Below are 18048 nucleotides of genomic sequence, written 5' to 3' on the forward strand. Positions count from 1 at the left end.
GATAAGCAAAGTCAATGGAAAAGCGAGGATTGACTTAGTAATCATGTTACTAAGTTAACAAATGCAGTAATGCACTTAACAAATGTGGCAAGAAAGGTAATAAAATGGGGCAAAACTCACTTAACAAATGTCTCACTTAACAATATAAATGGCTTTGGACTCCCAAACTGGGAGATGTATTATAAAGCGACAGTGTTAATTTGGACTAAGGAATGGATTAATTTAAATAATAAGCGAATATTAAGTTTGGAGGGCCATGACCTGCAAAAAGGATGGCACTCCTTTTTGTGGAATATAGGAATAAAAAAACAATCATATTTCCATAGACATTTGATTAGAGGTTCCCTTATAAAAAAATGGATTAAAATAAGGAGACACTATATGAAAATTCCAATTTGGCTATATGATGGAAGTTATGATACATCCTAATAATCTGGACCTATGCAAAATGACAAAATATAAAGAGGTTTTAGATGCACAAGGGAAGTTAAAATCGAATCAGGAACTCCAAAAACAAGGGATATGTATTGATTGGTGGGCATACTCCAGTTACAAAATAGATATTAAAAAGATATAAAATATTTTGGAATATATTCAAAATTACAACAATTGGATAAAATTTTATTAGGTCCAGATGAAAAAAAACATTACAAAAATTTATAAACTTTTGTTAGAGGTAGAATTAGAAGAAGTTGTTAAGGGATGTATGATAGCTTGGGCTCAAAACAGGACATAATATAAATTTGACAGATTGGGAAAGTATTTGGAACCAAAACTACAGAATAACAAAATTGGTGTCATACAAAGAGAATATTTATAAGATGTTCTATAGATGGTATCTGCCCCCAGTGAGATTGGCAAAGATATATCCCAAAATGAGTCCGGCATGTTGGAGATATAGAAAGAAAGAGAGTACTTTCTATCATATGTGGTGGTCTTGTCCTGAGGTCCAGAAATACTTTCTTAAAATTAAATATTGGCTGCAAGAAATTCTTAAGGATCAAACAGAATTGGAATCAGAATTATTCTTGTTAGGGATATTTAAAAAGAAATATGTAAAAAACATAAATTATATTGTATTATATTTTAACGGCTGCCAGAATAGCTTTCATTCAATGCTGGAAGCACAACCGTATTCCCCCAGATGAATTGATCATTCAAAAAATTATGACGTGCTGAAATGGACAAACTGACATTAATGTTACAAGAGAAAGATGAGTCTAAATATTACAAAATCTGGAGAAAGTGGTATAATTGTATTGAATTAAGACAGATGGAAAATGAAGGAATTTAAAATAAGCAATTTATAGATTAAATCACTTAAGGCTTTCAAGAAGAGATTGGACTGCCATTTGTCAGAAATGGTCTAGAGTGTCCCGTGTGGGCGGGGGGTTGGACTAGATGACCCACAAGGTCTCTTCCAACTCTGATTATCTGTTATCTGTTAAATGTATATATTTGTACAAATTATATATATTTATAAATATGCACAAAAGATAGAATTGTATGAGACTGATGTCACAGAACTGTTAATGTAATGATTATCTTTTTGTTTTCAAAAGACATAAAAGACTAATAAAGTTTATTAAAAATATACATATAAATTTTGGGCTCAATTGTAGTCTTAAGTCTACGACTATCCTATTTTCTTTATATTGTATGTCACCCAGAGTCAGTTTGGAGTCAGCCGGAGAGATCTGTTGCCACATTTTATTCTTACTCCGCCTCTGACAATTGGATCTCTTTGGAGAGGACAGATACACAGAGAATATAGATATAAATATATACCTTCTTCCATGAGAACCATTCTTCATTTGTTATTTACAACATTACTGAAATAGTTTGGCAATCCAATTTTACTCCTGCTTTTATTTTCATTGCTCCAAGTGTAATGCACAATCAACTTTCAAAGTCATGCCTTTGCTTTAGATCTTGGTTACTCCATTATCATATACCACAACCAAATCATTTTCTCTGTCCAATTCCTTTTCTTTGGGAATTCAGATCAACCAAAGGCAAGTCATAGGGTCACAATTGTGATACTATATAACAGGGGTGTCAAACTGAAGGCCCAAGGAGTGAATCCAGCCTGCAGGTGCTTAGATCTGGCCCCTGGGGCCGCCCTGGAAACAGCAAAGGAATGGCCTGTGGTACCTCTGTCAGCAAAAACGGAGCTTGCGAAAGCTGTGGGCAGCCCTCCATTTTCGCTGGCAGAGGGTTGCAGGAAGCTGTTGCAGCCAAAAATGGAGCTCAGAAGCCCATTTTTGCAGGCAGAGTGCTTGGGCCACCACAAGCACCCCCAACATGAATGACGTAGAGCTGGCCATGCCCACCTTGGCTGCCCAGAGTCAAATACAATCCTGATGTGGCCCTCAATGAAATTGAATTTGACATCCCTGCTATATAACATTGTACCAATATACTGTAGATCCTGTGGATTTATATTGATAATTGAACCAATATCTGGATCAGAAGTTGCCAACCAATGGGTCACGGAGAAATCTCACCCCCAGAGCACCTCCCAAAGCAATTAATCCAGGCTGCGCAGAAACACAAAGCTGCATGGCCTGCGGGAACCCTCCCTGCCCACTTACCCGGCAAACTTGCCTGCTAAGTTGCTATTTTTCCTTTTTCTGACCATCAGCTGTTTTGCTGTGCCGGGAGATTTAGATTAGCTAGGAAGCAGGAAATGGTTGGATTTCTTGCTTTCTAGCTAGTCTTTAGATCTTTGGCTCTACTTTTAAGCACAGCCAAACCCCGCTTAAGACTGAAGGTTCTATAATTCAGTGCAGATTTACGGCAAGCAAATTTTATGTGACAGACTGAGCTAGCCGATTGCAGATAGATCACTGAATGATTCTGTGAGCAACTCAATCTGCCTGTCTGCTTTGCCTGATTTTGGGTAAAAGTCGCTCTTTTTGTTATAAAAAATTCAATATTTATATACATGGTGTGTTGTGAGTTAATTTTGTGAGTTTGCTTGCTAGCAAATTTTATTAGTTTGCTTGCAAGCAAATTTTATGTGACAGACTGAGTTAGTGGATGGCAGATAGATAGCTCTCTGAATGAATCTGTGATTCTGTGAGCAACTCAATCTGCCTGCCTGCTTTGCCTGATTTTGGGTAAAAGTTGCTCTTTTTTTATAAAAAATTCAATATTTATATAAATATTTATAATATTTACATACAAGCCATACCCAGCCAGTCACATGACCACTAAGCCACACCCACAGAACTAGTTAGTGGTCCCTGAGATTTAAAATTATGAGTTTGGTGGTCCCTGAGGTCCAAAAGGTTGGTGACCCCTGATCTGGATCATTGAACCAATATAGATCACCGGTCACATGACAAAGTGTTTCTTTGACTGTTGTTTCACACTCCAATCATTAAGCAAGAGCTCACATACTGAAAACTGTAATTAGCTAGTAAGGAAAGGTAAAATGAACATCCAAACAGTGAACGTACAAATAGGAATTGTTACACTAGCTAACCAAAGATGCAGCAGTTTTATTGGCTGTCTGCTATGAAAGCAGCAAGACTGTCAGATGTGAACAAAAGTTGACTTGGAGTCTGCATGTGTTTTAGGTTAAAGTCGTAAAGTGAACACTTTTTAAAATTCAACTTTTTTAGAGATTTGACTGATAGAGGTCTTTCTTTGTTACACTGGTTTTATTTTTACTGATATTGTATTATTTCACAATTGTGAAAGTGTTTTGAAAATCAGTATATCTGAAAAACAGCACAGAAATGCTTTACATGCATTTCTATAAGTCTATTTCTTCAGAATTCCTTAAAGCATATCCTTCCCATGCTGGGGGATGAAGGAGTTCCATAACTGCATTTAAAGAATTATTTATGTTATTTATTTTTACTACTTACAATAACCATTCCCATGACTTAAAGGGCAGATGAGCCACTGGCTCATCCTTTCCCCTCAGTAAGATCTTTTCTTTTTCAGCCAGGTTCAATTGTACTACTATAATCCATTAGGACAAATGGGAAACAAAGGAATATTTTACAAGGTGATATTTGAGATAAGAGCAGGAAGCATGAATATTCTGTCTTCTCCCCTGGCATACATTTGGTCCAAAATTCCACCTGTGATCATGGATTCTCTGTAGTGGAAGGCCTGGATCTGCTCATACATAGTCTAATGTTTCAGAGAAGTAATCTGGTTTTCTGAATGAATAATATCTGATATGCTTTCAGATTTTGAAAAAGATGAAACCTGTAGTTGAAAACAATAATTTGATTATAGGACTTACCCTGAGCTTTCTTCCAAACACTGTAACCTTTCCTTTAATTTGTTCCTTTCTGAGGCGCCACTCTATTGAATTTAAGCCGTTTTCCATTGGCAGTGAAATATTGCATCGTCCTATTGCTGGGGTCACAGTCCCAGCTAGGACATGTGGTTCACTGTGGAAGCTAATGCTCATCCCATTTGCATACATCACTCGCAGGGTGCCATTACTGCAGAGCTGATAGCTGTTTCTCACTTGATCTGGATCAGTCATTTGAAAAAAAAGAAATATTTATTTTATTATTTATTTATTTATTTATTTGATTTGCCAATTGTTTACAAGATAATAAGTATAAATGTATACATAGTTGTGAATACATGAAATGGTTACATATAAGAAAAATAAAAGAATAAGAGAAACAATAGGACAGGGACGGTAGGCACGTTGGTGCGCTTATGCACGCCCCCATAAGTCATACAAATTCATAAGTCATACAAAAAATCATTTTACCTAACTAGCAAATTTTTGTGATCTTTCTATATCTGTCAAATGACATATTCCTACAATTACTGTTTGTGTTTAAGTAAGGCAGATATTTACATTAATATTGATTTATGTAGAGAGAAATACTATGAAATATTTGAAGCCTGGAGACATATTTCAGATTATTAGGATTATATTTTCTGTTTGTTTCTGAATGGTAAATCAAATATCAATTGATTATTATAATTATTATTTTGCAAACCTCAGTAGTGTTTCTGAATACATATATAATTTGAGAGAAAATTGGCGGCAAGTGATTTAATTGACGTGTTGGGTTAGCAAGAAATCTATTCAACCTGAAAATATCAAAAGAAGTCACTGCAGCTTTTTTAGAAAAAAGACAGATTCATCTCTGTTCTTTCTATACTGCCTTCAGTGCTCCCTTAACAGATATATAGCTCAGTTATAGATTAGGTTTCAGTACTTAAGGCATGATGCTCACACTGAGGTGCCAGAGTCAATCTTTTGTATGAGTGTCACTTTTCATTCTACCTTAAAGAAACATTACTAGCCAGCCTGACATCTGGCTTTTTATTGACTGGCAGAAGTTGCAAAAATAAAACTTGATATTTATGATTGTTATATTCTTGACTGGTTGATCTAGTTTTCAGAATAGTAAAAAGGAATCTCTCCCGCAAGACAGTAGACAGCAGAGTGAGCAGCTGCCACCAAAGAACCACTATCATTTTGTAATAAAGAAAATATCTATTTAATTAATCAGCTGCTGGAAAGAAATAAAATATCATAACCCTGGAAAATAGTCCCTGGTTTGTGAGGAGGTTATTGTCCCACAGCAATATTTATTTTTAATGACACTATTTTAAATTTTAAAACTATCATCCACAAAATTCTTTTCATTTTAGTTTAGTTAACGGTGTCACACTGTATAGGCAGAATTGAATAATTTCTTTAAGGTTTCCATTATCTTCTTTGCAGAATTCTGCCAGTGATTACATTTAAACTTCTCTTCTTAAATTGAGAAATTTAATTACCTCCAAACAGAACGACTAAGACGCTTCTCTTGGCAAATGTCTCTTGAGCAAACATTGCCAGAAAAAATGGGCTCTTTAAATGGGCTAGGCAAGAGTTAATACAGAGAAAAAACAGAATACAAGTGATTTTTTTTTGTCATTACCTATCTGTCATATGGTTTCTACGTCTGTACCAACTATGCTTTGGGAATTTTTAAGATTAGAGATTCCAAAAAACAGAATGGCTTATCCTTCACAATTATAATGAAAAAAAAATCCTGCAGTAGAGAATAAAAGACACCTTTAGAAGGAGTTGTCTGACCACAAAGATAAACAACTTTACTGTTCTTTCAGATAGTTGTCTTTTTTCTGATCTTTGTAAAGGCAGATATATGAAAAGTTGCCAGACTGATGTTCTTGAAGTATTGTTTTACTGAAGACAGCATCAAATTTTGCATGCAGAGTTTGCAAACGGAAGACTTTACTGGCAGTAGCAAATTGGATGAAATCAGCTCCCTATAATTATAGCTTGCTCTGAAGAAAGCAAATACGCAAATAGGGTCCTTTGATTCATATTGCAATAGCATCAACTATTTGTCCTTAATTTGTTAACTTCATATAATGAATTTAAATTTTAATCATTTTGGCTCAACGGGGCTAATAAGATTTTCTTTTTACACACACAAAAAACCTTTATTCTATCTCATCTTGGCAGCATGTGCTTAGATTTCAGTCCTTCTAGTTGAATTAATAATAATTAAAAGACTATCTTAAATGATAAATAATGCAAATCACATACAGCTTGGGTGTAAATGGTTTTGTATTCGTTCCTCTTCAGGACTGTTGAGCAATTAGCACAGGAAATAATAACTTTCTAGCAATTTTAAGGAATCAGTTCAAAACAAATCAATAAGGGAATAACAGAGATTGTAACTGAAGATGCAAACCAGACAAGTAACCTTGCAAAGGGATAATAGAACCTTTAAATATGTACATAACAAATGTAGTTCAGGATTCAGTACACTGAGGTTATGAAGTAAGGTACATAGGATTTTCTTGTTGAAAATCTTTTTGCTGAGAAGAACTGCTTAAAGTTTTTCACAAAGCCATATGAAGGATAAATCTCCCAAGGAGTGATATTTAATATTCATGCACTGGGATGGAAAACTTTGCCCAGTTTGTATAATAAATACCTGATGTTTTTGGTAGGCATTGTAGATTGGCCTGATTTAGCAAGAATTTATACAATAACCATGGAACGAGATAGATAGGGAAATATGTATGTGAGAAAGCTATTCTTTGAAAATGTGAGCTATTTCTTAAAGAAGGGGAATCCCATTCTTTTCTATTGCAGAAAATGTACTTTGATATCTAGAGTTTTTATACACACAGATGTTGATAAAAAAGGCTTCTATAAACTAAAAAATGGAACAATGCAATACTGCATAAAAGCCCAATTATGAACCACTTCTTTAGGTTCTAAGAGGATTAGAGGTGTTTTGTCCTTGTGATTGTTGTTGAGATGATCTATTGATTTATGATTTTTTTTTTAGGTTCACTGAATGTTCTAATGAACTTTTCATATTGTGAAAGCTGCAACAAATCCATTTGTGATGGGATATAAATGTGTAAATAACTAAGTAAATATCTTTCTACAAAATCATAATAGTCATCTTGAAGTTTTCAGCAGTGAGAATAAAGTCATCAAAATAGTTTCTACCACAATAAAATAGTTTATTTTACATGCAAGCACATTGGCTGATATAACAGGTAGCTTTCTAATGATTTAATATCCATTAAATAAATTGATTGAAAAGAGATTCAGGAACCTCACTCAATCAGCTGTACAACTGACTAGCTTTGATTCAGGGGGGGGGGGGGGGGGGGGGGGGGTTGGGGTGGGTGGGTTGGGTGGGTGGGGGGTGGGTTTATTATTTAATAAAATATTTGTTTGTAGTTTTTGTAAATAATAATTAATTAAAAAAAAAAAAAAAAAAGAGGAAAAAAAAAAAAAAAAAAAATAAAAATAAAGGAAAAAAGGTAGGGGGAAAAGAATTTGAGGGGGGGGGGGGGGGGGGTTGAAAAATATATTTATTTTTTTTAAATTTTCTAAACAAAAAAAAAATTTAGATTTGGGTGGTTTAATATTATCTTTTTTTTTTAGGGGGGGGGGGGGGGGGGGGGGGGGGGCACAGGGTGTTGCTGGTCTTTTTTTTTTTTTTTTTTTTTTTTTTTTTTTTTTTTTTTTTTTTGTTATTTTATGTTTATATCTATAAATTTTTTTTTTTTTATTATTTTTTTTAATAATTGGTAATCAAATAAATAACTAGACAAGATGCACAGTGTATGGAATCAAGAACTTCACCTGTAAATTGAGTACACTGAGTGGACAATTGATATGATTTATTTGCAGTGATGCAGAAAAACAGAGCTTGAAATAGATGAAATATTTTTATTAACCAATGAAAATGTCAGTGGATATCTTCAACCCGACTGTAGATGGAAAAATTGTGATGACTGATTTAGAAAATGCATATTTAAGACATCTATCTTAAATATATAATTCTATGTAGCGATATAGTTCAATTGTAAAAAGGGTTTTGAACAGATTCTATTTTTCAAAGATAATCCAATAAATGTTATACTGGAAGCAACAAATATCTATTTTGTATTATGTTACAAGTAGAACTTGAATAGCAATGGGACATGGAGAAAAGCAAGACGGTACATAGCAGACATGTAACCCCCGAAATCATGAATCTTTTGATAGCTGTTCAGATCAGGCTGGAGACTTCATGTTTTTCTAAAATCACAGAGGGAAACGTAACCGGAGGAAACACTGACATGGGGCAAGAAGCTTATTTGATTACAAAATGCTAGAGATTTCTATATTTGGATGGTTAAAGGACAAAAGTTGTCACAGATATCTAATTATGAAAAAGAAAAAAAAAGCAATGTATAATGTGTGGCAATTGTATTAGAGCATAATTTCCCCATGCAATGCTTGTGCAAGTCTCATTCAAAAGAACTTTATGGTCCAAAGTAATTAAGGTTAGTGTACAGTAATTTTGATTTCATTTTAAGGTCCCCTAATTCTTCTAAATAATTTTTTGTTTGGGTACATAAAACTATATGAGTAGGATTTTTGGAAGAAGAAAAAAAGCATTTCTATCAAAAGATGTTTTGTCTGATGACCAAATGAAGATGTTATTGTTTATTCTCATGCCAAGAATATTTTGAAATCTGTAGTTAATTTCAAACACACTATGTACATTTTGTCTCCCGTAGTCTTCAGAAAATTTTATGTTAAATGCTGAAAAGGCATTTGCTGTTGAAAGAAAGATAATCTATATGAGTTTTGTTTTAGACAGGGAAGCAGTCAAGCGAAGCCAAGCATAAAGGTGCAACACAAAAGGAGTCTGTCGTTTGTCATATATTAGTGATATGTTGATTTGTCAAACAAGACATCAGCCAGGGCCCCACATGGAAATGTGGAACTTCACAAAGTAATTGAGCAATCGAAATGAACAGAATATATTTCCCATTTAGTTATATTGATCAACACTGTGTCACTCAGTTCTTTTAGGATATATCAGGATATTAATACAGTGTAATGAAAAAGTGGGCTATTTCCTCAATTATCAGTCTTAGCTAGAATAATTTTTTCAGCAGACCTAACAAATAATACACAAGTAAATTATTAAGATTAAATGTGAACAGAGGATGAAACTGCAATCTCTCCTTCAAAGAAATAAAACTACTGAGACACTGGAAAAAACAGGATTCTGTAATTCAAAGATTATGGAATATTATTTAGATGGAGATGCTAATAGAACACATTGATATTTAATATTCATGGAGAACTTTCAGTTGGTGAAACTAGAACCTGACAACATGAAAAATAATGTTGGTTTTGTTAGTTCTGTAATCCTTTAATTACTGCCATGATTCTTACATTGTTTAGTATTTGGGATTGCCTAAAAATAAAACAATTAAAATGGTTTTCTCACAGAAGCTAGAGGTTAATTCCGCTACTGTTTCTGCTACAATTAAACATCATGGATGGGATGGTAGGCTATTTTTCTGCTATTAAGATCAGAGCATCAAAAGAAGGGACAGAAGACCCCAGAAAACTTGAAAAACAACCAGCAACAACAAGAAGAAAAAGAAGAAAATAAGGCACAATATCAACCACAAGTAGAACTTGGAGTAACTACAAGGCAAAGAGCGAGAATTATTTAGACTTAAACTTTCAAGAAGAATAAGACCAATCAAAAATAAAGAAGAAAAACAAGAAGTAAGAAAAATCATCCAGTAACAACAAGAAAGAGAAGATTTTAGGTTAACAAACGTAACGTAAAGAGAAAAAAGAGTGATTAGGAGATAAAGAAATAGATATAACTAGACCTATGGAAAAAGAGGTGAAACTCTTATCCATTAATATAAATGTCTTAAATTCAAAAATAAAAAGATAAAGTATTCTGGCAAAGTTGATAAAACAAAATGTAGATATTGTTTGTTTACAGGAAACACACATTTTAAAAACACAGGAAAAATATTTAGTCTGCCCCAAATTAGGGACAGTGTTTATGGCTTCTGCAGATAACAAAATAAAGAATGGAATAGCAGTTTACCTTAAAGAAGAGATAAAAGCAACATTAATATTTGCAGACGCCAAAGGAAGAGTTCTGGCAATAGAAATACAGATAAATTAAAATAAAAAATCCTATTGGTGGTAATTTACGCCCCTAATGCCAATCAAAAAGAATTTTATAAAGCTTTATATGCCAAAATCATTGAACTGGAAAGGAAAAATATTTGTATCATAGGGGATTTTAATGCTATAGCAGATTATCAAAAGATTATAATGGGGGGAATAAGAAGGGAAGGGAAAAAAGAAGAGAGAATTACCTAAAATTTGTGTAGAAATGATTAAAGAATTAAATTTAATAGATGTATGGAGAAAATTAAATCCAGATAAGAGATAGTTCACTTTCTATTCAAATCCCCACCAGTCATGGTCGCACATTGATATGGCATGGATGAGTGGAGATCTAGTAGAAGATGTGACAGAAGTAGAAATTATACCAAACTCTTGGGCAGACCACAACCCTCCTAGAATCAATTGGAAAGGTAAGAAAAAATCAAGGAGAAGGTGGACTTGAGATTCTCAACTATTAAAGGATGAGGAATTTGTAAAGGAACTTAAGGAAGAATTAACTTTTTATTTTAAAGAAAATAATAACCTAGACACAACTATCCAAAATTTATGGGATGCTATGAAAGCCGTTATACGGGGAATTATAATATCTTACACTGCACAAAAAAATAAAGAAAAACATGCTCAACATAACAATTTATACCAAACAATTAAAAAACTAGAATCCAAATTACAGGATGCCCCACAAAATGTTAAAATACAAGAACAATTGATTCTCTATAAACATAAACCCAATTTAATGGAACAGGAAGAACTGATTAGAAACCTGAAAGTAACTAAGCAAATATACTATGAACAAGGAAATGAGCCTGGTAGATGGCTGCCTTACAAGCTCAAAAAAGATGAAAGTGGAAATTATCAACAAACAATAGAGAAGAAAAAAGAGATTGCACATAAATATTTGGAGAATCTGTATAAGAAAGAGATAGTAGATGAAGATCAGATAAGGGAATATCTAAGAGAAAAAGGAACTCGAGAAATTAACCATGAGATGAAAGAATTTTTGATGAAGGACATATCTATGACAAAATTAAAACAAGCAATTAGAACCCAGAAAAGTAATAAAACCCCAGGCCCTGATGGCTTCCAAACATAATATTATAGAGCAATAGGACAACAAGTGGGACGAATAATGGTGGATTTATATAATGAGATATTATTATCTGCTAAAATGCTAGACACGTGGAGAGAATCACTAATTTCGCTAATCTCGAAGGGGGATTCAGATGCCAGAATGATACAAAACTATAGACCAATTTCTTTGCTGAATGTAGATTATAAAATATTTACTACTATTATTGCTACTAGATTAAAGAAAATTTTGAACGATTACATACATCCAGACCAAAATGGATTTCTCCCAAATAGACAACTCAGGAACAATTTAAAAATAACAATGGATAGTTTGGAATATTATGCAGCCCATCCAGGGAAACAGGTAGCTCTTGTTTTTTTGGATGGTCAAAAGGCTTTCGACAACCTTAATTGGCAATTTATGATTCAGCAAATTTACGATATGAATTTCGGCACCAAATTTGAGAATATTATAACAGCAATTTATTCTGTACAAAAAGCAAATATCATAATAAATGGAGAGAATACCCAAACTATAAATATAGAAAAAGGAGTCCGACAAGGCTGTCCATTATCCCCTCTGCTCTTCATACTATCATTAGAAATACTATTAGAAAGAGTGAGGCAAAATCCTGAAATAAAAGGATTGAAAAGTAAAAATGAAGAATATAAACTGCAAGTTTTTGCAGATGATATGGCTTTTATTATGGAAGATCCAATAGAAAAAGGACAAATATTAATTAAGGAACTAGAAAGATATGGAGCGGTGGCAGGGTTGAAAATTAATAGACAGACAATGAAACTTCTAGTAAAAAACTTAACAGATCTACAAATAACAGAATTAGAAAGGGTGCTCGGACTCCAAACAACAAGAAAAATTAAATATTTGGGAATATGGCTGACAGCACACTGTAAGGCGATAAAGAGAATAATTATAATAAGCTATTACAACAAACAAAAAAAGATTCGGAATCATGGATGAAAATGCAAATGTCATTACTAGGAAGAATAGCAGCCATAAAAATGTCAAGATTACCAAAATTTCTTTATCTATTCCAAACTATTCCAGTTAAATTAGAAAAGACCTTTTTTGATAATCTTAATAGAATGACAGCAAAATTTATCTGGCAGGGTAAAAAACCCAGAATAAAAATGAAATTATTACAAGATATGAAGAGCAGAGGAGGCTTTGGATTGCCAAATTGGGAATTATACTATAGTGCAACAATATTAGTTTGGCTAAAAGATTTGATTAATTTAAAGAATAAAAGAATATTAGCTATAGAAGGTCATGACCTTTTGAGGGGATGGCAGGCCTTTCTTTGGGACATAGGACCCACTAAACAAGAATATTTCCACAGACATCTGATTAGAGATTCATTGATGTACAATTGGATCAAGGTTGAAAAGAAACACTATATAAAAATCCCAATTTGGCTATCTACAATGGAAGTTACGATCCACCCAAATAATCTAGACCTGAACAAAATGTTAAAATATAAAGACTTATTAGATACAAATGGAAATTTAAAAACAATACAGGAGCTCCAAGAACAAGGGCTACGAGTAGACTGGTGGGCTTATCTCCAAATACAAAGTCGTATGTAAAGGAGTATGTAAAGGAGTATGGAATATACTTGAAACCTCAACAATTAGACAAATTTTTATTAGGCCCAGATAAAAAAAATATTACCAAAATTTACAAGTATCTCCGAGAAGTAGAATTAGAAGTAGTGAAAGGATGCATGATCGCATGGGGTCAAAATATTGGTCATAACATAAAGTTATCAGATTGGGAGACTGTATGGAATAGAAATCACAAATTAACAAAATCAGCAACATACAAAGAAAATGCATATATGTTCTATAGGTGGCACTTACCCCCTTCGAGATTAGCAAAAATGTACCCTAAAATGAGTTCCATATGTTGGAAATGTAAAAAAAAAGAGGGAACATATTATCATATGTGGTGGTCTTGCCCAGAGGCTCGAAAATACTGGCTCAAAATCCAAAATTGGCTACAGGAAATCACCAATGAACAACTAGACCTAGAACCAGAACTCTTCCTATTGGGGATCTTCAAAAAAAATATGTAAAGAGTACAAAATATTTATTATTACACATACTGACTGCTGCCAGGATTGCCTTTGCCCAATGTTGGAAACAGCCATATACACCTGTAGAGGAACTGGTTATACAAAAAGTTATGAATTGTACTGAAATGGATAAATTAACGATGAGTTTAAAAGATAAGGAAGCTTCAATATTTTATAAGGTGTGGGAACAATGGTACAGTTGGATAGATCGGAGACAGATTAAGGATAAGTAATTATTAAATATAGAATATAGATAGAATAAGAATATAATTATACACAAATTAAAATTTGTAAATATTGCACAAATTATTGTTATATGATAAGCACCACAAACAGCTGTTATTGAATTATATATTTTTAATGTTTTTAATGTAATAAAATTCAATAAAGTTTATTTTTAAAAAATCAAAAATTGGTTGCATTTACAGCCCTTGGAAAAAAATGCATGAGACGGACAGTTCTTCCTAGGAAACAAATGATGTGAAATAGAACCATATGTTTGTTTGTTTGCTTGCTTGCTTTACTTGCATTTGGCTTTTTCTGGCAAAGGAGGACAATTACTTTTGTACTGAAACTGAACACATATTGCCATCCTCTCCTGAAAAAGATGGCAGGAATGAAGGGAAGTCTTCTGAATCAAAAAACGATGATGATCTTTGAATTAATATTAAATTAAAGTTAGAATTATCAAGTTTTTAAGCAGACCAAGGGCTACTTAAATATTTGCCCCACTGGCTGTTGGTGATATTTCTCTTCTGCCATTATTCTTACTCATACAAACTGTGTAAAATCTTTGGAAAGTTTAACTCTGTACCTTGAACAACTGTGTAGGAAGCCTCCACAGAGGAGAGATTGGTAATTACTGTGACATCATCATCACGGTTGGAGTTTTCAATATCTATAGTAATAGACTTTTCCATTTCACGATGAAGGCTGGTTACTACACCAGTAGGGCGAGTTACATTGGTAAGGCGTCCTTCATGGTCATAACTGAAAAAAGAGAAATCTCTTATAAGTGGCTGAATCTGAACTAAATCATACATGCTCTATCAGGGCTTAAAAGAAACATTAAACAGATTATGAAACAAAACTTTTAACAAAAGACAAATAATTAGAATAAATTTTTAGTATCAAATAATTACACATTTTTAGAGAATATACTGTTAAGTTCACATACCAAAGAAAATACGATATATGATAAAAAAAAATGATTTACTGGAAATAGTATACCTTTGGGAATTTCTTTTTTCCACATAATCATCCCTGGAAAATTATTATTGAAGCCTTGTGATATATTTACAGAATGTAATCACATCTCCCATTCTTCTATTATTTCTTCTTTTTACATCTCAAAATAAATGCAGCAACCTTTCCCATACAGATAGTCATTCCTTTCTTCTTTTAAACAGGCCTTCAGTATTTCAGACAGTATATCCATCTTGCAAATAGTTCAATTATTTCACAAGCATTCAACTAGGCAGACAGATCCAAAACTATACTGACAAAACAGATAATCCAAAGCTGCCTTTAGAATGCCCAGGTTTTGCTGTCAGTACCTTATAAATGAAGAACATGCCTCTGCCTAAGGGCCTCAGTCACTGATCCACCCAATGGGCCCAGAGGCCCTGAAAAGGCTTTAATATTAGAACGCTAAGTAATAGTCATGTTAAATAAAAGTCTGCAATATTATAGTCCCTGGTCATTTTTCTCACTAGGATTTAGTGTTATATAGGAAATGTATGGAAAGTGACTAGAGACATACATAAGCTCAAATAAGAATTATTATTTGAAATGCAGTGGTAAATTATCGGGCTACTGAAACTGGTACCAAAAAATTCCAGATGACCTCTAGATAGTAAAAGGCAATACAGAAAAACACAACTCTGCTATCATGTGTTGTTCATTGAGATTTTTGCTTATAGAGAGTCTCGGTCATCCTGGTTATGATTGTCCCAAAGGTGCTTTTTCAAGAGGCAACTGGGCAACTTTCTGGTTTTTCTTTGAAGACGTTTTGCTTCTCATCCAAGAAGCTTCTTTCAGTTTTGATTGGATGGTGGGGAATGGAAGGATATATACTCCTTGCAGACAACTGGTCATTTGCATTCTTTTAGTGAGTCAACACAGATAAACCTCCAGCTGGCCTGAACAACTTGCTAAAAATTGCAAATGACTAGCTGTCTGCAAGAAGTATAAATCCTTCCATTCCCCATCATCTAGTCAGAACTGAAGAAGTTTCTTGGATGAGAAGCGAAATGTCTTCAAAGCCAGAAAGTCCAGTTGCCTCTTGAAAAAGCACCTTTGGGATATTGAGATTTTTTGTATCTCAGATCAAGAAGTTCTACTATATTTGCTATATTTGTGAGAATACCAACAATTCCTCACTTGGCAGGAGAAAGAAATCTTTTTGATATTTCTTTTTAATTTAGCAATTTTGGGGTAGTATGTATGTATGTATGTATGTATGTATGTATGTATGTACGTATGTATGTATAAAGCTTTGAAAAGAAGGAAGAAAAAGAAGGGAAACAGTGAAATATTAATGATGTACTAATAATAGTGGCAAATTATGCCATTGTGTAAGCCCATTGAAATATGTGGAATAGATATGTGGGCGTAGAGAATTATCCAGAAAGAAAAGGAAACAACAGACTGAATATCATATGGGAGGATCAAATGTCCTGGAAAAAAAATTCTTGCCATCCGCTGGGAAAAGAATGCCTTGACTAGTTTGCAACAGAAGCTTGACAATATGACTTAATTATCCAATGGATTGAGGCAGCTGTAAAACATTTATTGCACACAGTAAGTATGATGGAGCAAAACATTTCCTGGGATCTGATGAGTGCATGGGAAGAATCAGCAGCCACAAAACATCAGAGAGCTATTAAAATGCCACAATTAAGGTATATTACTAAAGGAGGGAATCTTATGGGATAGTCACAGTCAGTATATTATGTTTATTTCTAAAATATGTGACGATTATTGCTTTGGGTGTTTCTAATGCATATTATGCTTGTCTATGTTTTATTCAGAGTCTTGCTATGTTTAGTAAAGATTCATGAGTTTTATATATATGCTAGTGAGATCAGCCAATAGTCACTTGAGAATGAAAAATTGCATAGAACTTGGCAGAATTTCTCCACCAGGATTACATGGTGTATTGGTTTGCTTCTGTTCCAAAATGTAAACAGATAAGCAAGGCTCTAGACCATTCTTTTCTTCTGCATAATTTTCCTCAAGTACATTTACTTTTTTCAATATTTCCCAAAAAATCTCCGACTCCATCCATTCCTCTCATTGGCACCTTATTCTGCAGATTAACAAATTGTTGTGTTTTTTAAAAGTAACACCCCCCACACACATCCCTTCTGCATGAATCTGCTACTTATCTATTAATTGTAAATCTTGGCTAGTCATTAACAACAAATCACTTTATTACCCTTTATTGATGTTTTATTGTTATGTGTTGCCCGGAGACACTTTTCGGTGAATGGGTGGTTAGGTAAATTTTATAATAAATAAATAAAATAAAATAATCTGACATTTGAGGAAATGAACATCTGTATGCCTAAACTAATGAAGCTAAAAAAAAAAATCCAAACTAAAACTAAAACAAAGAAAACTTTAATCTATCCATTCTTCTTTCTTCTCCTTTACTGTTCAAAACAGTATATTGGATGTAAAATGTTACAAATACATTGTAAGCTAATCTTGCAAACCAGGACTAATGGGTTGTGATCACCCATTTACTACTTTGAAAGTCATATTTCAACTTTATCGGTAAGATTTACTGTTTACTATCATTTTACAAACTGACCTGCAGATGGCACTGCTGAACTTCTTCAGTGACAAATTTCAGCAAAATAACAAAAAAAGAATAGAGCCTTGGAAAATCTTATTTTTCAATCAGAAAAACCAGACATATGATTATTTACGCTCTCAAATTACATTTGTTTGGTGTGAGAATTATACATTTGAAAAAAAAAAAAAACAAGAAGCCATTAATAGTCAAAACAAAAGAAACACTTCTTTTGGTTCATCAAAAGGCATGACTTGGAGGAAAAAACAAATGTTCACAGGACATATTTGCAGCAGGCATTTCTTCTGAAAAGTATAACTCTCATATCCTAAGTCTGCCTACTTGAACCCACTTGTACCAAGCAGTGCAAATATCGTAACAACTTTTTTTGCCCCATGTCTTGATGATGTTATGTCCATTTCATATCTGGTCCATGAGTGACACAGGGACATCTGCCATCTTCAGCTGCACTAATATTAAAACAGTGTTTCCTTCTTTAACCTAATAGCATTGCATTTAAGAGCAGCCATAATCTCTTCTATTTTGCTTCATATGATGTGACTGAAAAAACAGGTGTCTAGTAATGGGTGAGATCTGTGCTTATT

The 18048-nt window shown here is 33.5% G+C and overlaps 1 protein-coding gene across 4 annotated transcripts in view; it reads right to left on the bottom strand.

Moving 5' to 3' along the window:
• TENM2 (teneurin transmembrane protein 2) overlaps nt 1-18048 on the bottom strand; it is a 1019238-nt gene that overhangs the window by 23878 nt on the left and 977312 nt on the right. For all 4 annotated transcript variants that reach the window (XM_087955493.1, XM_087955491.1, XM_087955490.1 and 1 more), the window contains 2 exons: nt 14459-14634; nt 4265-4500 (listed from right to left, as the gene is read on the bottom strand). In XM_087955493.1, the coding sequence (XP_087811619.1) occupies nt 4265-4500; nt 14459-14634 (412 nt within the window). The remainder of the gene's footprint in view (nt 1-4264; nt 4501-14458; nt 14635-18048) is intronic.

Source organism: Notechis scutatus, chromosome 2 (genome assembly GCF_049901735.1).
Source record: "Notechis scutatus isolate UNSWTSFEM ecotype Mainland chromosome 2, rNotScu1.2, whole genome shotgun sequence".
Taxonomy (NCBI): domain Eukaryota; kingdom Metazoa; phylum Chordata; class Lepidosauria; order Squamata; family Elapidae; genus Notechis; species Notechis scutatus.